Below are 23,375 nucleotides of genomic sequence, written 5' to 3' on the forward strand. Positions count from 1 at the left end.
CGTGCAATGTGTGAATGCTATGCAATAAAAATGAACAAAAAGATTCAAGAACCTAGCCATGCCAAATTTAAAAATTACAGTTTGTTCTTGAAAGTAAAAATTTAATATGGTAATTGAATGGAGACACTTTGCTCGAGTAGTCTCAAAGACATTTGCATCCGGGGTATGATATATGACCTCTATACAGATCTCAGATTGTAGAACTCAATTTTCACCTCTATTTTTAAGTATGACACGGAGAGAACTTCATTTTTATTGTTATCAAGGTTTGGTTCATAATAGTAAAAAATAAATTATATGTTTCTTAATTTTTTTTCCTTTGGAAGCACTCTCGAATCTAATTTTTTCAGTGGCTCTTTCTTTCAAACTTCAGGGAACTGTAAATTGTTTTTTCCACGGATAATATCAAAGTAAATCTCAATGGCATTAAATTGATGAGTGTGCCTATGTTTCAAGGGATTCATGGTCCCATCATATTCACATGCAAAGTGAATTAGGTTGTGATGTCTGGTCTCTTGAGGGTAACTCTGCTTTTAAATCCTTCACAGATAAAAAGAAATGCTGGCAGAAACAAAGCAAATCTCTCCTTGAAAAGGCAAAGCGCCTGCTGTCTAGGGAATTTCTTTGTAGAGATTGCTAGAGGACTGGGGGCTTTCCATAGAAGCGACAGTGTATATTTTCTGAATGACACTTGTGTTTTCTGATTTTTCTGAATTTTTGCAGCTTCCTACAATGTCTCTCAACAGATTGGCACATCCAATATGCCTTGATAGTGGTTAAAGAAGGAGATAAGTCCGTTAAACCACGGGACCATAAATTTCTTTTAGCATCTGCTACCACTACAGCTAACTTTACAGCCCATAGGAGAGTCAAGACTTAGAGTCTACCAGTTGGTAGCGGCGGCAGCTCACCCCAGTCAACAGCAGTCACTCTAGTCGAAGACTCCAGCGAAAACTCCAGTCAGCGGCAATCACTCCAATTCGACGACTCACTCAAATGATAACACAAATTACAACACAACTTAGGTTCATAAATTAGGTTCAAAATATGAAAAAGAAACCAAAATACCGTTCCCAGCGGGCATAGATCAGGATAGCTCGGGATACATATTGCTTTATGGTAATATGGATCACCAAAAACGGCAAACGTATTACCCTAAACCAGATCCGGGAGGTTTTTCTCCAAAAACGCTTCAAAAACAGCATAAACCCAAACCCGCCATTTCCGAAAATTCAAAACGGATGAAATACGTTTTTGACACGTTTTTTATCCATTTGGTACAAGGATCCAGATCCGAAATGGGATCCGGCATTTCAAGGGCTGAAGATAGCCGTTTCCGGCAACTTAGCCTCCAACCATTGACATTGTCCCCCCAACAGCACAATTTCCAGTTCTTATGATCTATATGCCTTATACTTTGGTGTCTGCATCAACCTGGATGGTAGTTTTAACTTTTGATGAAATTTTGCTCGCATGTGTTAGTTAAGGTGATGTTGCCATAGATTATAATGTATTTAAGCAAATCCTAAACAGTGCTGAGTGGCTGCATGTAACTTTTTCAATGCTCAATACATATATTTTTCATTAAAAGAACCAATAGAGGATTGACTGGTTGGTCAAGCGAGGGTGGTAATATTCCCCCACCAAGGTTCAATTCCCCCAAAAGTTTAGCATCTTTTGACCCATGAAATAGCTGGGCCATCATAATTGGTAAGTCAAGCCACTATGGTGTTGGTCATTACAATGTAACACAGTTTCCACATCCTGACAGGAGGGAGGTGCCAGCACTTAAGTGTAAGAAAGTATCTTAAAGAGTTTCCTTATATTGTTTCATTACAATTTTAAATTAAGTTTTTTCCTGTAAAGTTAGCTGCTCATATATTAACAGTTGTACGAACAGAAAAAATAAATACAACCTTATTAGGGTTAATGAGAATCAACCTAATGATACAGCCTATGATAGACATCAAAATTTTCAAAGTTGTTCATATAACCCATAGGACAATCTATTCTAAGAGTTCTAGATATGCCTTTAGAAAAATTATATTTAATGGTTCTAAACCAAAAAATAACACACAAGCATTCTATTCACACTATCCACCCGCCTATGCAACATTGAAAGCTGCAGTGGGTGGTCTATAAGCCATCAGATTTGAATAGGCGGTGAATCTGATTATTTATACACCATCTATTGCAGCAATCAATGCTGCAGAGCCATGTGGATAATGTTCGTCTACACCATCTATTGCAGCAATCAATACTGCAGAGCCACGTGGATAATGTTCGTCTAGCTTATATCAGGGTAATTACTAATCCGAATGTTTGACATAACAAAGAATTAAAAAGAAAACTAGGAACAAACAAAAAGGCAACTCGACCTCAGCCTTAGAGGTTGAGTCCACATAGATTAGAGGAGGATTGGTATCTACAGGGGCTTCAATGCCTGGTGATTGATTCCCGTGGATCTAACCTTGACCAACTGCTTCCATATCCTCCAGGAGCTTAACCAAGGCCTCATACTTCTTGTCCGAATAGTCCATTTTAGCCATTGTAGCTTTGTGTTGCATGTTCAAAGTCTTCAAGATGACCTATTGAATGCCCTATTCTTCTATCACTAAACAATGATTAATGACTATTCTAGCCATTGTAGCTTTGTGTTGCATGTTCAAAGCAATGTCGTGAAAAGCGCGAGCGGGATTAAATCGGCGCCGGGAATGAAGCGGAAAAAATCGGAAAAATCGGGAAAAAAGCGGGAAAAAAGCGTTTAGTACAAAAATATTCATTTTTTTTCATTTTTTTTCAATTTTTTTAATATCTAAACCATCTACAACATAAAATAAATACATTGACACATAAATATGATAAAAAAACTAATATATAAGATGTTTAATATCATTTCTAGCGCTAAAATCACACATAACATTGAATCATGTCCTGAATAGTAAGCCCTGACTCCTGAGTCACAGCTCAGCCTCAAAATATCAACAAAAAATATGATAATGTATCTCATCATGTCATAATGTCATAGACTCATATACAATAAAATGAAAGTCTAATCCTATTGATTTCCTCTGCCCCTCTTGCGAGAAAATGTCACAGCTTTCCCTTTCCCTCTAGATGTAGATGCTAGTGCCTGTGCTGGTGGAAATGGCAGTGGAGTCTGATGTGCACTAGAAGCTGAAGAACTAGAAGTAGGAGCTACAGGAGGTAGACCATGTCCTCTACTGGTGGCAGTGGTGGCCCGGGTAGGCGGTGTCACCTCCTCCTCCTGCTCCTCCTCCCCCTCCACTACATCCTGCACTAACCAATCATCAGCAGAATCCATGAGAGGCCTCTCGGCCTCAACCCTCCATGCAGCAGTGGTGTCAATCCCATCCAATGAGATGGCATCCACATCAGGTGTCCTCTCAAGTTGCCTCACCCACAACCGAAGATTGTAGTAGACGTAGACCATGTCATTAAGTCGCTGGGACTCCAACCTGTACAAAGATCATGAAATAATAATTAATAATTAATATTATAAAAAAAATATTGTTTAATGAATTCAAAAAGCTATTTGGAAATTTGCAATATTTTAAATGTTTAAGTGTTAACCTGTTGCGCATCTTGTTGTGTATTTTTTCAAATACACTCCAGTTGCGCTCACATCCTGAGGAGCTGCATGTTTGGCTGAGGATGCGTACGGCAAGCTTTTGCAAAAGGGGTACTCTGCCACCATACATCTTCCACCATGCATCTACAACAAAATTACAAATAAAATTTTAAATAAACATAAGAAAAAAATGGAATGTGAAGAGACAATGAAATTTGAAACAAAGTTACAAACTAAAAAATACCTGGCATTTTAATCGTCCTATCAGTGACAGCCATCTCAAAGCCAAATGTGCCACCTGCCATCTTATATGTCTCAATTTGTTTAGAGATCTCTATACGTTGTTCTGGAGATCGCACCATCTTCTGGACACAGAATAAGAATCCATCCATGATCTCAGCATCAAAATCAAACCCACATGCATAAGAAAATGCAGGGTTCAAGTAAAGCCCAGCAGCATGAATGGGACGATGGAGTGTGTTGTTCCATCGCTCATCAATCACTCCCCGTAGAAGGAGTTGTTTCTGAAACCCATCATCTCCCTTATCATCATAGGAGGCCCAAATGGCTTCTTTGGCCCTGTCCATGGCTTCATACAAATAGCCCATTGCGGGCTTCTCACCATCAACCAACCGAAGAACCTTTACCAAAGGTTCAGTAACGGCGCACACCTCCTGCACTTCCGCCCAGAAGTCTTCCTGGTATGAAACTAGTCTGCATACGGCCTCTCCTTCTGGTTTGCGGCTCATTGACATAGCACGCCACTCCTCTGAAAGAAACATTCTCTTCACATCCCACATAGAAATCAAGAGAGATTGAAGAGATATGAAACTCGTGGCAAACCGTGTAATGGCGGGGCGCACCAACTCTTTGTTGTTGGTGAATCTTCTCATCAAGCTAAGCACAGATGTATGATTATATATAAATTTTGTGATGCTTTTGATGAGTCAACAATATCTTTGACAAAGGGAATTTTCCCTATGTCCTCTAACATCAAATCAATACAATGGGCAGCACAAGGTGTCCAAAATAAAGTAGGATGCCTGTCCATAAGCATTCTACCAGCAGCAACATAATTTGCAGCATTGTCCGTTATGACTTGGACAACATGTTGTTCACTCACCTCCAAAATAAACACACCCAGCAAATCACATAAAGTTCTTGCATCTTTGATTTGATGAGATGCATCAACAGATTTGATAAACATAGTCCCCTTGGGACAACTAACCAAGAAGTTTATAAGGGTTCTCCCCTTTTGGTCAGTCCAACCATCTGACATAACAGTGCATCCTGTTTGTGCCCATGATGCCCTAAAATCTTCCAATCTTTGGGTGCAGTGACGCTTTTCATCTTGAAGAATCTGACCTCTGAAATCATGATAAGAAGGGATTTTGTACCCCGGGCCAACACTGGCAATAGCATCAACAGTAAGTTGGAAAAATGGATTATTCCTTACAATGCTGAAAGGAATATCACTCCAGAGGAGAAACTTTTCCATCAACCTGTCAGCTTGTTCTTTTTCAGTTCTTTTTAGCATTGAACCGATAGATGTTTGTGAACCAGGTGTGGTTCGAGGAACAAAAAATGATGATGCAGCTATCGGATTGACTGATGCTGCAGTAGAACCAGTGCCACTTGGCCCACTTCCTTCAGCTGACCTTTTTAGTTGCCTTTTGAGTTCTTCTTTGGCCTCTCTAGCGTGCTCTAATTCTCCCAATGCTCTCATGGCTCTTTGGATAAGTTCAGGATTTGTATTTATACAGGGCCCCACATCATGTCCAGGGATTTGTGCAAGGTGAAACTTCAACCTGTACACCCCCCCGCATATCTCCTTTCCACACAACTTGCAATTCAAGTTTTGTCTATCATTCGGAGCTTTAGGTTCACCATATTCCCAGAAAGGATCCAATTTCCTTGACATGTTTGTTTTTTAATTTTGAATTTGCAAACCTATGGGAAAATAAGGAGTAGGAAATAGGAATTTAGGATTACAATTTAGCATTTACAAAATTACAAGTTACAAATTTCCAGAATCCAAAGTTCCAAACCCAAGTTACCCAACCAAATGGCAAATGCCAAAAACAATGAAAAAACATAAACAATGTTTAAAAAAAATGAAAAAAAAAATAAAAAATTGATTCCCATAGTCATACCAATTTACCCATCCCAAATTAATGAAAAAATACAAAAAATTCTTTAAAAACAATGAAAACAAAAGGAAAATGGTGCCCATATGAAGTTTCCCAACCAAAAACAATGTTTTTAAACAAGGAAAACAAAAAAAAATTAATCCACATACCGTTTTTATGGAGAAATTGGTGGTCTCCTCTTGAATTTGTCCTACAAGCACTTAGATTTGCTCACAAACCCTCCAGCTGCTCTCTCCAAGACGTTCTCCTCCTCCTATGCGCGCCCACAGTCCAAATGAGCAAAAAAAAATCAAAAATCGGATTATAAAACCCGTTGCCCCGACACCCCACGCTTTTTTCGGGAAAAAGCGCGATTTTTTGAAAAAACAAACACTGGTTCAAAGTCTTCAAGATGACCTATTGAATGCCCTATTCTTCTATCACTAAACAATGATTAATTTAGTATCCTAGTATCAATCTAACTGAAGCGCCTGGTATCCCTGTTGCAAGGGAATCCAGTATTTGATATCCGTGTTGAAAGTGAATCTAGTGTTTGGTACCCAATCCATTAATTTCAACATCAATAGTATCTGACAATATGCTAGCTCAATTCTTTCAACCTCGTCCTTGATTCTTGGAGGGAATCTTTGGTGGTAGTGCATTGCAGCCTCTCTACCTTCCTTCTCTACCTTGGCTGGCCATTTGGAGGAAACCTTGCTAGAACTTTCGCAGGTTCAAGGCCTTTCTTTCCTCACTTCTAGCTGAATTGTCCACCTTGGTCACCTTATCCATGCTTAAATACTGGTTTTGTTCCCTCATCACAGATAGAGCAGAGAACTAGGAAGGCCCAAAAATCTCACCTTGAGAACCTGCAGAGCTAATCTCCCAATGGTCACTATAAAGTTTAAACCTCAGGCCTGGTGGTAAGGGGCACACCCGCATCTGCCAATAGCGACCTATAACCTCTCAGGTTTCCTTCTTTGTCTTGGTTGGCCACATGGAAGGAGAACCCTTGCTGCAATTTTTGCAAGATCGACGCCTAGCTCTCCTCACTGTCCTAGCTGAATCCTCTGCATTGGTCGCCTTCCTATCCATACTTAATATTGGTTTCATTCCCTCCTCACAAACAAAGTATAGATCTAGGAAGGGCCAAACAATCCCACCTTCAAAACTTGCACAGCTAATCTCCTAATGGTCACTGTAAAACTCAAGCCTGGTGGTAAGGGGTTTGCCTCCGTTTGCCAAAAGAGCCACTGCACCTGCCCTATCTTTATGCACCTCTAGCAATCGAAGAAAATTACCCACCTTGCCTCGTTCTTGCTCAAAGCATTGACCACCCTTGAGAGAGGTTTTGAGGTCCTAGGAACTAAGCCACGCAGACCTGAACCACTTGAGTCATTATCTATGCTAGCAATCAAAAGAAATAGTAACTACAAGCCCTGGAGCTCCAGAGCACCGCTTCAATGCAAAGTATATATAGTGGAACCAACACAAATGAAGCTAACAGTCACTGTCAACCGCCAACACAAAGCTATCATGCTGATAAGGAGAGTGAACGCAATACCGACCAATGGATTGGAGCAATGGACAGAGGTCCTTCCCATAAACCTCACACACGCTGTCAGCATACACTAGCCTTGCCACCTGGGAGCTGAAGGGGCAGGCCTCCTGCCTGCTTTACCTGACCTTTATTTGCATCCATGACACCATGAATGGGGTTACAATTTGAAATTAAATTGTTAAAAAGGGCAAAAAATACTAATCAGCACAGACCCACAAGCCCTTGCTTGAAGGACTCGTTTTGCAATGACAGTCTCAAGTGCTTCTCCAATAAATTAACAGCTATCGGCACATAAATTATAACCTAGATCATGGACTCGACATTATAACCTACACACTTATCACTAAAAACCAACACTCAGGGAAATCTGAGTGAAGTATCAGTCTCCTCCTCCCTATACCCAACACCAGAAATAAAATACCATAACAAGATTCGCCCGAGAAAGCTATATGCAACCTTTAACTCTAACCAAGTACATTCGCAGTGATAAATCTGAAATTTAACATTCTCATGTAATGAATTCATGCGAAAAAAATGTCTCAAACGGAAAACGTAAAAATGCAGGCAATCGGTTGAATGATCATCGAATTTAAACAAAATTAAAAAACTCACCATTGACGGAGAGGAGAATGAAGAGACTCTAAAAACTCTTCAAGTTTAATTCGAAGCTGTGAAATTTAAAATCTCCGTCCATGCATTGCCTGAAATATGTTATTTATGGTCTGGCAGAGATCCTCACGTACAAAAAGAAAATGAGCCAACCTACTCACAGGAATGAGCTTATTGCTTGTGGACAAAGTGAAATTATTAGTCTGATTCTTGCTTTAAGACAAAGTGATCATCAATTTTTAATTTTACTTTCCATTATATACGTTTTGAGATGTAATTTTATTAATTGTTTTCACCTTCTTTTTTATGATTAGTTGATGGTAATGCATCTGACGTTTATGAAAATAATTTTAAGGTTAACTTTAAAAGTATATTTTAAGTAAAAAAAATGTATTAACTTAAATGTAAATATATTATAGCTAAAATATGAATTAACTTTTTATTGGATAAAAAGATTTAAATTTCAATATATTTTAATTAATAGGAATAGACTATTCATCTCTTCATAAGTTTCCTTTTCACTTTCCACGTGTGGAAATGTTGTCACTTAGCTTTAGGATGGTTTTGTTTTTGGAATGACACTTATGTGAAGGTTTTTTTAAGGAATTGGATTTCTTCTCATTTAATAAGATTTTTTAGAGCCTTACTTTTAATAATATGTTGGAGAGTCTAGCTGGTTCGAAATAGGTAATTTTTATGGACTTTCTCTTTCCATGATCATGTTGTTGCTGAAGGACTAGCTATTTTGCTTCACTTTCCTCAATCCAAAGACACTCCTCCTCCATGTTGTATCATTGCAAGAGACCCCAATGTAACAAAAACAATAGGCATATTTTGACAGGGCTTCACAAGAAGATAATCATAATAGTGGGGGTGGTTTCATTCTTCATCTTTCTAAGTCTCATTATTTTCATATTAAAATGGGTTTTGGTAGTGGATCAAACAACCAAGCTAAGCTTTTGACCTGTAAATTTATGTTGGTGTTTGCTAAAGAAAAAGGATGTGAACAACTTCAAGTTTTTTGTGACTCCCTGCTAGTGATAAATTGGATCAATGGAGTTCAACAATGCATAAATATTTTGTTTGTTCCAATTTTGGATGATATTATGTAGTTAAAACTCTCTTTTGATAAAATGTCATGTTCATATATTTACGAGGATAGGAACACACAAGTTGATCATCTTTCCAAAGAAGGCATAAATCTTGAGCATGACTTATGGCAGATTTCTGAGCAACGGGATAGCACCTTTCATGAATTTTATCACGGGCCTTTCATTGAGGGATACAAACTAATCGATCCTCCTTGATACCAGTCTACTTTTTCTTCTTTTTTGTTTTTCTCTTTTTCAGAAGGTTATATGGTAGTGGCACACTACTTTTTTTACAACAGTATCTTGAAGTGAAGCATTTTCACTTCTTTACAAGAAAAATGTAAATTTTGACATTGATCTGCACTGGATCATTATATTGTTTGTCATCCATCTTGATGCATTTGGAGTGGAAAAAGTGGAGGAATCAGCCCATGGGACTGCTTTTACCGGCGGGACCCGGATTGGTGAATTGAGGTCTAAAACCTTCCAGGAGTGTTTTGAGGCATCAAATGACATTTTTTGGGGTAAAACTTTGTCGCTTAAGTGCAACACCTTTTCATGTTATTCTACACACACACACACACACACACATAGATTTCCAACGGCACAAGAATCGCATCAATCGGAGTCTATATGCAAAAGTTATGCCACTCAGAAGTTGACCTTCCTGTTTTCACACCTATAGTTTAGGAGGATGTCGCGTCGGCCCCCATAATTCATGGAAAAGGGGTTAACCATGTGTTTGTGATGTAAAAGAGTCTATCTTGTAACACTAGTTAAGAGTTGATAAATCAAACTTAACCACTAGTAGGCTATCGAGTTGTGTTATAACTGGGCCACTAGGAGGAAGAGACATTCCATTCTTTCGAGAGCATTTTGTTCCATAGTTGAGCAAAGATAGCCAGGAGAGATAGGAGGTAGAGCACACAGAGAGGATATGTGCACTGTAGCAGCCCACGGGCCACAAGCATTACTTCTTTGTATATGCAACCATATTTCCAGACAGAGAAAGAGAGCAAAGCGGCCTCACCTTCCAGCTGGGTTTTCTCCCGAAAGGGTTTCCTAGAGAGCATATCTTGTGTATTATGTGTGTGTGTGCTTATTTTGTCGTTCTCTACTTTTTTGCTTGATTTACTTTTACATGCATGTACTAATCATATTTAGTTTTACAGATCTAGAAAATAAATAAAACTGTAATAATGTAGAATCTCAGCAAGAAAGTGATTATTAGATACCCCAATCCTACTTCTATGGAACTTGAATTTTCCTCTTGATAAGGCCTTTGTCAAAATATTTTCATCTTGTTCCTTTGTCACAACGTACTACAACAACATAATTCGCCTTTGCACACAATCTCGTCGATGGTGATACCGGATGTCGATATGCTTGAATCAATCATGAAATACTGGATTCTCAAAGAGTTTGATACAACTCTTATTTACATAGTAAATCACTATAGGATCCATCTTGTGACCAAATAACCCATTAATAATCTTTCTCATCCAGAGAGACTCACATTTTTCTTGATTTGTAGCCATGTACTCTACTTTCGCTGAGTTTAGTGCCACAAATATATGCTCCCTATTGTACTAAGAAACTGTTGTTGACCCAACACTGAAAATTCCTCCTAAAGTTCTCTTCCTGTCTCATGGACTCCCTGCCCAATATACATCTGTGAAGCCTTGCGAATTCACTCCCTTTGTCCATCTGTACCAAAGACCAAATTGAGTATTGCCTCTGAGGTATCTCAACACATGCTTTGTTGCCTTCCAATATAGTTTAGTTGGATTAACCATGGCATGACTAAGTTGGTTAATTGCATAACACAAGTTTGGTCGTGTGTTCATCAAATACATAAGTGAACCCGCAAGTTGCCTATAAATGGTAGCCAACCAACTGCATAACACAAGTTTGGTCATGTGTTCACCAAATACATAAGTGAACCCACAAGCTGCCTATAAATGGTAGCCTCTAATTCCTCACCTGAAATGGCATCCTCTTTCCTCCAGTTACCTACCATGGGTTTGCTACTCTCCATGCATAACTTCTTCAGTATCTCATTGGCATACTTTCCCTAAGAGACAAACAGTTCCCCATCTCCTTGCCATACTTCCAAACCGAGGAAATAATGCATGAGTCCCATGTCCTTCATCTCAAACTCTCTTGCAAGGTCCTCCTTGCAAGATTTGATCAGTTGCTCATCACCAGTAAGGATCAAGTCATCAACATATAACACAATAATCAATCAATTACCTTCTATCACAATGTGATAAAGGTTTTCATCCACTTAAATTTGGGTGAAGCCCAAACCGATGAGATAGTTTTCGATCCTGGTATACCAAGCAAGGGGTGCTTGCTTGAGTCCATACAAAAATCGTTTGAGTCTACACACATGTGACTCTCTGTCAAAGGTTTCAAACTCCTCTGGATACTCAATATACACCTCCTCCTCAATAAATCAATTGAGGAATGTTGTCTTCACATCCATCTGGTGGATCTTCCACCCCATCTACGCTGATAGTGCCAGAATTTACCTGATGGATGAGTACCTTTCTACAGGAGCAAAGGTCTCCTCATAGTCAATTCTCTCCACCTGAGAGAACCCCTTGGCCACAAATATGGCCTTCTGTTTCTCTATGACCTCGTATGCTGCATGCTTTACCTTGTAAATACATCTCGAACCAACTACTGATTTGTCTGTTAGTCTTGGGACCACTTCCAAAACATTGTTTTTGATAATGGAATCATATTCCTCTACCATAGCATCAACCCATACTGGTTTCTCTACAACTTCCTCAAATGAGGATGACTCTGTCTCTACCAGCTCACTCATTAGAGCCATGTAGCCAGTGTACCGATCTGGTGACCTCCTCTGCCTGCGCTGTGATGTGGGTGCTCCCACATTCTCTCTAGCATCCTGCAATAATTTGTCAGCTTCCCTGGTTCACTTCCTTCCTTCTCTGGATGTCTCTGCTTGAGTGGATGTCTCCACTCTCTGCTCCTCTGCTTGTGGCTGCTCCACAACTTCCTGAGGTTCTTCCTTTGGAGCCAAAAGCTCCTGATCAAGCTGCAACTGAAGCTCCCTCTCAAGAGAACACCTCACTGCCTTCTCCTCATTAAATTTCACATCCCTCCTTACCATTGTCATCCTGAGGTATGGGAAGTACACCCGATATTTGTGAGGTGTATCTATGTGATCTGTTGTTGAATGTTAGTTTTGTTGTACTAATGTCAACTTTAGAATTAAAAACAAAACAAACAAAACAAAACAAACATAAAACAAAACAAAACAAACAAAAAAACAAACAAGAAAACAAACAAAAAAACAAACAAAAAAACAAAACAAAAACAAAACAAAACAAAACAAACAAACAAACAAACAAACTTATCATTTGCTTCATGTGCATAGGTTTCCTTTATGGTGTGTGTGAATGAACGGGTAAATCTTGTCAAGTTTTATGTCAAATTCATGAGAAAAATAGCATGAAAGTGAAGTGTTGAACAACAACAAACAAATGTACAACAAACCAGCAAAATGAACACTTAACACAATGTTTTGATGAAGGATTTCACTGGGCTACATCTCCTTGGTCCAGCTTCCATGGCTTGGGCCTCTGTATTAGGTCAAAATGGCAAAAAGTGTTGTTTACAATGCTCTACTGCTCCTAAAACCTGCTTCAATGTTCTCAAAAACTCAAAATCATCTAGGAATGCCTTTTCCTAAGCCCAATTTGGTCGAAATTAGCAAAAGTTATGGTACAATCAGTTTCTCCTAGGAATTCTCCACTAAAACTGGAGGAACTCCAGTTAACTCCGCTAAATCTGTAGTTAGCACTGAATTTAGGGGCTTTGCAATTTTTTCTGCCAACTTTACTCGCAGTTTATTAGCGGATAAACTTGGATTAATTAGGAATTAATCTTGCAATTAGTGCTTAATCTGAGCAGTTATGGTTATCCGTTAGCTAGTGGTTAAGTGGTAGTGATCACATGGGAGGGGTTGGCCCTCTCCTGCCCCCAAACCGCAATGCATTAAACTTTAAATAGTAATTAAAATCATTGAATGTTAAGAACTGAAGATGCAGTATAGTAGTAAGTCGTGGGCATTGTGCGAGCGAGGTCGCAGGTTCAACTCCACTGACCTGCCCATAATAATTTTACACTGTGCGCTGATGATGTTGGTCCTTTGGGGAGGGACATGTGGCAGCCTCTGGGCTTGCCACATGTCTCCTCCTTATTGGTCCTTCCTCCAACCAATAAGATGAAGCCAACTCACCACACTGCAGGCCAATCACAACGCGCCACTTGGCGAGACCCCATTAGTTGTTGACCAACCCTTTGACCTACCCAGTCATCTACCACGTCAGCAATACAGATTGTTGACTATATAGTGACTGTAATTTTTTTTTTTGTTACAAAATTCTTTTGTTTGGCAAAGTGGACAGAACATAATATCTTCCTCATTAGAGCTTTGTTTTGAGTGAAACGAGTTGCGTTGGGATCGTATCGCTGAGACGGACGTGGTCATTCAAGTTTTGAGTGATTCTGAGCACTTTGATTTTTGAGCTAAATATTGATCACCTAATCGTTCCTCCCCACTTGAAACCTTTTGGACCCCAAAAGATACTATCATTTGTTCAGCAGGTGAGGGTACAACTCCCTCACCTTCTCAATCTGCATCCATTTGGCTGTAGAAGGATTTTGTCCCTTCAGTCCCACTCGAAGGTATTCAACATTCCCTCCCTTTGAAGTTCTAGTTCTTCTATCAAGTATGAGATCTTGCTAAAGTTCATCAAGATATTCTGGCAAGAAATCATCTATTGATGACAACTGAACATGCTCTCCTTGATCATCAATCAAAGGAGGCTTAAACAATCTCAAATTCTCAACATTAACAACATAGCACATTTGCATATAAGGAGGCAAATCTAGCTTAAATGCATGGTTACCAATCTTTTCTAGAATTTTAAAAGCACCATAACGGATTGGTTTCAACTTTTTACCTTCCCCTTGAAGTCTCTCTTTGCTAATATATAACCAAAACTAGTCTCCAACTTGAAATTTATGATTGACACAGTGTTTGTCATGCTTTTGCTTTGTAGCTGCTTTGACTTTTTTCAAGTTGTTCTTGCACTGTGTGATGTATCAACTGAATTTTCTCAATGAACTTCCTTGCCTTATCGATGTCGCTATGACCATCGATGGCGACATATTTCTCAAAGATGAAGTCCAATGGTGATCTTGGCAAGTACCCAAAACATGCCTCAAATGGCGATGTGTTTGTGGAAGAATGCTTGCCTTGTTGTATGCATGTTGTATGTAATGCAATTGTTCATCCCACAACTTGGGATGTTTGTTGCAATATCCTCTAAGAAGATGAACCACTGTCATGTTTACCACCTCGATTTGTCCATCTGTTTACAGATGAAAGGTTGTACTCTTCTTTAACTTAGTGTCCATCATGTCCCACAAATTTGACAAAAATTCCCAACAGATCGAGAATCTTGATCACTTACAATGGAAGTTGGAAGACCAAAATGAACCCAAATATTTTGAAAGAAAAGATGAGTTTAAGTATGGGGGATTACGCAGTGCATTATATTAGATATCATTTTTGGGATTCAACTGCGTTAAGTAAGTCATTCAAACGTATGACCATTTCCATGAGAGGTAGTCGTAACTGACTAATTTCTCATGATTTTTGAATAGTTCACTTAGCACTCATTGCATCGGGTGATGCTCACAGGTCATACGTTTGAATGACTTACTTAACGCAGTTGAATCCCAAAAATGATATCTAATAAAAGATGAGTTGTTTGTTCAGCTGTAATTTTATTTTTACATGGTGTTAGAATACACATCTTGTTGAACCTGTGTACAACTACATACAAGTAATCATGACCTTTCCTTGACAATGGAAGACCTCCAACAAAATCCATTGAGATACTTTCCCATGGACGTGAAGGTATCAGAAGTGGAGTGTACAATCCTATTTTCCTATTGCTAGGCTTACTTGTTGCACACAAAGAACATCCTCTAATGAAACAAGATACATTATCAAACATGTGTGGCCAATAACAATACCTTTGGAGATTCGCTATTGTCTTGCCTACACCAAAGTGTCCAACAATCAATGAAGTGTGCGCCTCCCTTATGATATTGTTTCTTTCTCCCTGTGGAATACATAACTTGCCCAAGTGATACAACAAACTATTATGTACATGGTAATCTAACTCTTCAATTTGGTTTCCCTACCTCAAGCTTGCATACACATCTTGAAAGTCATTATCATATGCATATTGCTCAATGTAACTTTCATGTAAAACATAATTATGCTTGAGTATAATAGATGAATTTACAATAGGCCTAGAAAGCATATCAACTACCTTATTGTAGATTCCCTTTTTGTATTTGATAACCAAATGAGACTGTTGTAGAAAATCCATCCATCTGATGTGTTGCGATTGCTACAACTTTGACTATGACTGTAAGTACTGCAATGGTTAATTGTCGGTATGGATAATGGTCTCCTTCCCCATCAAGTAGTGTTTCCATTTTTTAACACTTTGTACCAATGCGTAAAGTTCTTTGTCATAAGTGGGATAGTTAGTCACAACACAATTAAAATTTTCAGAATGAAATGAAATGGGCTTACCATGTTGCATAAAAATTGCTCCCATGGCGTAATCACTAGCATCTGTTTGAATCTCAAATGGTTGTCTAAGATCAGAAGAGCCAATACTAGTGCTGAACTGATCTTTTGTTTAAAGCATCAAATGCTTTTTGTTGTACATCTCCCCAATGGAAGACTTTCTTGACACTAGTCAATGCATGTAGTGGTGTTGCAATGGAAGAAAAAGTAGCAATAAATTTCCTCCAATATTGTGCTGCCCCTAGAACGCTTCTTACCTCTGTAACTGTATTGGGCTTGGGCCAATTCACAATGGCCTCAACCTTAGAGGGGTCTATCTTCATCTCACATCCCCCAATAATGTGTCCCAAATACACTAAAGAAGTCTTGCCAAATTCACACTTTGACATCTTTAAAAACAACTGTTCTTTTCTCATGACATCAAGTACTTTGTTCACATGCATGACATGTTCATCTTTGGATTTTCTGAATATGAGAATATCATCTAAGTAAAAAATGACAAAGTCATCTATAAATGGTCTCAATGCATCATTCATAACTCTCATGAAAGTAGCCGGGGCATTTGTAAGATTGAAACGCATAACAAGCCACTCAAACAATCCTTGTTTAGTTTTAATGCAGTTTTCCAAATGTCCTCTTCAACTATTCTAACTTGATGATAATCACTTTGTAAGTCTAACTTAGTAAAATATTTGCATACCTCAATTGATCAAGCAAATCATCAATTCATGGGAGTGGATAATGATTCTTTACCGTTATCTTATTCAATGCAAGAAAATCCACACACATGTGGCAAGTCTCGTCCTTATTTGGCACCAAGACAATGGGTGAACCACATGGCGAAGTAGATAGGCGTATGATACCTTTATTTAGCAATTCTTGAATTTGCTTCTTGATTTCCATGCTCTCACCAGAATCAGATCCAAGATCGTGTTGTGTGGTAGTTTTCATCTTTTGTTTCCCCTTATTGTTTGGTTTCTTATGCCTTAGTTCGGGATGTAGTTTCCAACAGTGGGTTTCATCATGCCCCGCTTTGGAACAATGTTGGCATATAGTTTTCTCCCCTTCTTTCTTTACACTTGCATTCTTCTTTCCTTTTCATTTTCCACCCTTCTCTTTCTCCTTACTCTTGAATTGCTTCTTGGTGCATGGCTTGCACACATACCTCATCTACTATGAATCTAGCTTTGATACCATGTATAAAATAATGTGTAGACTCCAAATTGCTCATGAATTTTATAAATCACAAGACTAGAAGTTACTCTACTGATCTGTGGAAGTAAATTCATGATCGAGAACACAAGTAATTAACATGCATCAAGATTCAACATACATATAGAGAGATTTATCTAGGCGGAAGCAACTACTCAAAACCCCTTACTATATGTATTGCATTAATCAAAGAATCTAGATGAATATAATATGCTCTGCTTAAGCTTGAGCCTAACCTACACCTGTATCTTCTATCCTCTGCCTGACTGATTGGCCTTGGCCAATACTTAGCCAAAATTTCAAGCCTCCAAGCCCCTATTTCATTGCATTGTTCCTCAACGAATTAACCCCCTATCATTTAGGAAATTCCTCATTTTGGATTGCACAATTCCTATATGCCCTTCTCTGATTATATGCATGATCTATACAACTTGGAATAGTTTACAACTGATAATACACTGCCCTTGAACTCCAATCTTAACTGGGTAACTAGAATTCTCTACATGCAACAATTATTTCAGGTTGATTGATTGATCAGTTAATTGGATGATCACTCAGTGTGAAAAAAGCTATACACCCTTAACTGAACCGCCACTAGTTCTACTAATAATGAGAACTAGTTACACCAACAATAACCCAAATTAACTAAAATAGATTGCTACAAATTAACAATCAATCATGTAGGATTTAACTCAAGTGTTTCCAACTCACATTTACTTAGTTAACCGAGTGATAGGATCCATGTCACCTCAATTAACTACCTCCAAGTATTCTACTGAAATTGAAATTGAAATTTTAATCTAGTTTGACCAAGGCAAAGTCAAAACTAGATTTTCTTGTTGCATTTTCAACACTTTCTACTAAGGAACCAATATCATTTTCTAATCTCAGTGTCCTTATCTTCCTACATGTCTAGTTCTTAACAAGAGCTTTAAACTGTTGGAACATGTTAAAACCGTCATCCATGTCCATCATAAAATATATATAGGTATTTATAGAAGAATTAAAAATGAAGGTAACATGATAAATATTATCGATCAATGAAGTTGATGACAGGGTCCAAAGATATTTAAATGAATGTGTTTAGTAATCTCTTTCTAGTTGTGCTCACTATTTTGGAAAGTATCCTTGGGATGCTTTCCAAGTGTGTATCCCTTGCATATTCCTTTCTTCTCCATCTTGAATTGAAGAAGCTAACCACCATGTCCTTTAGAAGAGGTAAAGAACTATGGTTCAGGTGAATAAATCCACTTTTCCAAAACTCACAAAAATTACCATACATAGTCAAAAAGGATTTTTATTTCGTTGGATGTACTAACAATCTATAAGGCCATCGTCCCTAACTCCTCTAGCCAAAACTCAACTATAAGCAGAGTTTCAACTTCAGATGATCACTTCCTAATAATCAAACTCAATGATACACTTCAAATCTATTGAAAAAGAAGTCAAAAGTGTTTGAAATGTTGTCATTGATGTCAAAGGAGAGTTTTTATTAATGTCAAGAGAGTGAAGGTTTTCATTCATGTCACAAGTATCTTGCAATTGGAACAAGGAAGACTTGATTGATGGAAGGTTTGATGAAGATCATCATCAATATCTAGCATTGAACGAGGATTATGGATGTAGTGGATAAGGTTATAGTGCATAATGGTATGATGGTTGGATAGCTCTTGTCGAGCCCTTTTCGTCCATATGTGGTACACGATGTAACTCCTCACGGTTGAAGAGATATGCTCATTTGAAGATAGTGCGCCCCAATGCATGGGCAATTTCCCTAAATATAGCAAATATTAATAACACAAATCATAATGATGTGCCTTCACCCAATTAATTATGACTTTGCTCCTCAACAAAACTATGATGCTCAAAAGAGGTCCAAAATGAGGTCCATGTTGGCCCAAAAAGAATAAATATTGTTGTCGTAAGTTAGTTTCATAAGGAATATAAGGTCGACCTCATTTATTGAGGGCATTTTAAATTAAAGTCAAATCTAATTGATAGTTTGACCCCCCACTAAAGCTCCTCATGGAATTTATAAAAGGAGTCAATTGTGAACCTTAAGATCATCAATCTAAGCGAATATATGCTGATTATCTGTGGTTTGATCTATATTGGTGTGTGTTCTAGTATAGGGTTGTGTTTCTGAGGTCATTTAAGAATTTTCTGAGGAAGCAGTTCGACTGGATCTGAAGTCATATATGAAGCAATAAAATAATCTTTTTTATCTAGTTGTGATATCTAGAATATTGATTGTGTGTGTGCATTGGATAACATTGGAGCACAGTCGTAGCACAAAAATGAATGGGCACCTATGCGTTATCATATCCAACAATATGTGTAAAGTCTAAGATTGTTGGCAGCTTGAGGAGGGAGTAGTCAATGGTAGAGAATGTGATGCAATTTGAGTGTTTTGTTTGAAGAACCGATCATGCCTAGAAAATGGTCGAGACTGAGTTCTGATCGATCCTATGCTTCCTATGCAATTGAATAAACCTGCACATGGAGAAAGTAACAATGGATCGAGTGAAGAATACATAAAAATGATAGAGTATGGCCACCCACATGAAAAATGTTGAATGCTCGATTAATTTAGCATTCATTTAGCATAGGGGTGGTGGTGCAATGCTTTGATCGAGTCAACGTTGATTAAGCCAACATTGAGTAGGCATGTGATAGTGTTCACCTGATCGTTGTTTAATGCATAAATAGATGAGTGCGCATGTGGCTAAGAGGAGTCCAACATATGGTCATGCAACCTAGTGAGAGATTAGTGCACTAAGCATGGGTCATAAACGTGAGTTGGTGCCTGTAATTGTTGAATGCAGCCTATGTTTTGGACAAATCCATATCAAGTTATGGTGAGAAGAGAAATTACATAATTACTTGCTAATATTACCATGAATTTTTAAATCGATTATGTGCGTGAAGAAGGTTGATATCATTATCAAAGGTTTGAATCCCATTTTCTTGTGTGAGACTATAGTCAAATGTAAGACCTCATGAATTTCATCTCACAAAAGACATTAGTAGAAGCTAGAACCATCATTGTGCCTGCACATGGAGAATCCCAGAAATGAATATGTTAGGTTCCCTCAACACAAAAAATAAGGATACGATTGTCCACTAGGTTAATCTTATTACTATAACTGACAGTGTGATTTGCAGGGTTAATGGAAGCCTATATGATAATACAAGTGTAATGGTGAACTCTATAATTGCAGTGTAATGGTTATCTACGTATGGAAGGAATATGATCTAAATAATTGTGTGTGGATCAATGTTTTGGAGTATGTTGTGTATGGTTGTTGCTACTATAGAGAATAGAGATTTGTTGTAGGCACAATGCTTCTAACATTGGATTGAAGTAGTTGGAGTGCATTATGGAGATCAAAGTATATTGAGTGAAAGGAACTTGATAGGTTGCTATTGTGTATGAGTGCTAGTCATGTCTGCACGATTTGATATTCGTATGTTGATGTTATGTGTTTTGTATTGTTGTCGATACCCTATATAATAAATGGTGCTAGTTTGTTGGTTGAGTGAGATTATGTTGTCAATATATCAATTCATATGTTGATGTTGCTCATTGTATAAGCCGAGTTTGTAACATGTTGAGAGTGCTATTGATGTATTGAGAAGTTTGTTATGCTAGTGAGTTTGTCAGAGTGATGTTGAGGTTTGTTGTCAGGGTTTGACAACTTAATGATAATTGTTGGGTGAATTGTCGATGTGCTATTGAGTGGATTTTGTTGACATGATGTTGTATGTGTCAAGACATTAAAGGGTTTGAATGATAGAGATTGTTACATTGACAATAATATAATGACAGGGGAAGAGGCAAGACAACGTGGTGTTGACCCTGCTGGAAATCTGTCAACCAAGGGGGTCTCCCCAATGTGAAGTCCCAAATAGACCTCACACCATTTGGAGTAGGAGCCCCAACAAGCAAGTAAGTTGAGACTATGAGGCATACAATTGCGATGTAAACAAGGTACTTTCATAACATGGAGAAAGAGAGTGATCCTCTAGAAGAAAAGTAATAGTATCATCCTAAAATATACACACAAGAGCATAAGAGGATCGCAAGTTAGTCTCCAAAGTAGTTCACAAGACAACCATAATCATAAAACCAAATACAACACACCTTCAACAAGATCAGTACCAAAGCCACTGAAATAATTCAATTTCCTTAGTACATATGAACGGAACGTGTATCGCAAACATCTAAAGAATAGTCCTATGATATTCATGATACATGCATGAAAATGTGTTGGTTCATTGAGCTTCATATATTAAGTGGAAGTGCCACACTAGCCCCAATAGTGGAACATTAAGTCACCACTTACTTCTTCAAAGAAAGATCTTCTCTCCTATACCAATGCTAAAGAAGCCAAGGTGAAAGTTCAAGTCCCCAAAAGTCATTTTGTTTGAGTTATGAGGGTGTTTTTATAACAAAAGAGGTGACTCTTCACCTCCCATGTGACTCTTGACCTTCTACAATGACTTTTCGAATTCGTACATTACCTTTGAACATCTATATGACTTTAGAACTTAATAGTGACTCTTCATATTCCATGTGGGACCCTTGTCTTCCACATATTTTACATTTTCTCTTTTTGGAGAATTACATAATGACATTCCAAAAAATATGTGACAAGACACTACGACACATGTAAATCTTGAGATGAATCTTGACAATGATGACATGAAACTTCGTGATGATGTGGCATTGCCAAGCTATTCCTTTTGCTAATTTCTTTGCATCTTCATGATGGGTCTTGCATGTGCTTTGTATTCATCCTCTAAGGGGTTGATTGATATGGAGTCTTCATGTGATCCTAATTTTTTGTCGGAATCTAGTGTCTCTTCATCTTCTTGCTCGATGACTTATTCATGGTTCAACTTCATAAGTGTCTTTCAACATAGTGTCCTTATCTTCCTCTCCAAGCATCATCTTGTCAGCTCAAGATATAATACCTACAAGTGAAATCCACTCATGACAAGATGATATTAGTCCAAAAATCTCTTATTCTAACTTGCTTCATGAAAACCACTAGTTGACCTGGAACTAGGTGTTGGACCAGGAGAAAAGCTTAGGGATTGCACAGTGCACAGTTCCATAGGCCAGGAGTGAGGGACTAAGGCTTGGGATTACGCAATGTGTAGTTCTGAAAGCCTGGGCAGGAAGACTGCGCAGTTTGGGAGCTTAGTGAGGCAGGCTTGAGCCTTAAGACTGCACAATGTATAATTCAGGAGAGAGAGAGGCCTAGGGATTGCGCAACTCAGGGAGGAAGGGAGAGAACTTGAGGTGTGCCATTACGAAATGTGCAGAAGAAGACTAAATGGAAGGATAAACTACGTAATTGTGGAGGTCAAAAGGGAAAGGTTGAGCCCTGAAACCACACAATGCACAATTATGGAGGGAGACTGGTCAATGGATTGCGTAGTTGTGCAATTCAAGGATTTAGGGAGGAAACTTGATGATTTAGACTGCACAATGCAGAGAAAGATACTAGCTAGGAGGCAGGATTGTGAAGTTTCTGAGGGAAGGGAGGTAATCCTTGAGTATTGTGACTACACAATGCACAATCCCTGGAGGCAAGAACTGCACATTGCATAATTCCAGGAGGCAAGGGGGAAGCTTGAGCCTTGCTACTACGCAATGCTCATTTTAAGGAGGTTGAGTTGGGTCAAGTTGGTCAAGAAAAAGGCTTTCAATATTTGGCTAAGTGTGGGATCAAAGAGGTTGAAATGAGACAAAGATTTAATTATGAATGATCACACACACTCAAAACAATTGATGACACAACATTGAACACTCAGTACACAAGAACAACATGATCCCCTCAATGCGATGATAATACAACAACCTCCTCCAAGTGTGACACTTAGGGTACACTTTGCGACAACACTTGTATGACAATGCTCAATACTTGGGGAATATTTCTAATGTATTTCCTTATGATGAATAAGACATAATAGTGTAGGAGAATGCATCAAAACTACCTTTTAAGAATGTACAATTGACTCCCTTCAACTAGGTGTGACACTTAAGATATATTTTGCGACAATAGTGACGACACTAGTATGACAATGCATAAAACTTTAGGAATGGATCTAGTACATGTCTACATTGTAAATAGGACCCATAGGTACCAAATTTTCCTCTGGAAATGAACCATAACTTTACTTTTACATCGTGTGACACTTCCCATGCCCGGGAGACGACACTTGCGACAGTGAGAGAAAAGTGCAAACGAAACTTGAAAATGTGAACGACATTGAAAGAGACACATGTTAGAGTGAAAGTAACATAAGACAATACTTGTTAAAGTGAAAACAAGCAAAATTGATAGTCATAAACATGAAAGGGACACTTGCGAAAGTAAAGGTGCACAAAAGCGACAATTGGAAAAGCTCACTGATATAGAAGTACAATATCAACCAAAAGTGAGAGATTGTCAATGAAAATGTGCACTGACTATCGACATAGGTTGAACATTACACATGCATTATCTTGATGGATTGTGTT

The 23,375-nt window shown here is 38.3% G+C and overlaps 2 protein-coding genes across 3 annotated transcripts in view; both read right to left on the minus strand.

Annotated features, from left to right (window-relative positions):
* LOC149266608 (actin-related protein 2/3 complex subunit 4) overlaps window positions 1-8,107 on the minus strand; it is a 348,674-nt gene extending 340,567 nt beyond the window's left edge. The window contains exon 1 of one of the 2 annotated variants that reach the window (XM_089397075.1): window positions 7,290-7,390. In XM_089397075.1, coding sequence (XP_089253201.1) covers window positions 7,290-7,349 — 60 coding nt within the window. In that variant the 5' untranslated portion in view covers window positions 7,350-7,390. Of the gene's footprint in view, window positions 1-7,289; window positions 7,391-7,894 lie in introns of those variants that run through there. The other variant, XM_089397078.1, reaches the window with a different exon arrangement.
* LOC149266610 (uncharacterized) lies at window positions 2,941-3,724 on the minus strand. The gene is made up of 2 exons (XM_089397072.1): window positions 3,595-3,724; window positions 2,941-3,479 (listed from the first exon to the last, which is right to left on the minus strand). The coding sequence occupies exons 1-2, from the start codon at window positions 3,720-3,722 to the stop codon at window positions 3,059-3,061; spliced, it is 549 nt and encodes a 182-aa protein (XP_089253198.1). The 5' UTR covers window positions 3,723-3,724; the 3' UTR covers window positions 2,941-3,058.
* Window positions 8,108-23,375: the final 15,268 nt, after the last annotated feature.

Source organism: Pinus tabuliformis, chromosome 6, assembly GCF_031772625.1.
Source record: "Pinus tabuliformis cultivar Carrire ecotype Pingquan chromosome 6, CPIR1, whole genome shotgun sequence".
In the NCBI taxonomy this organism is placed as follows: domain Eukaryota; kingdom Viridiplantae; phylum Streptophyta; class Pinopsida; order Pinales; family Pinaceae; genus Pinus; species Pinus tabuliformis.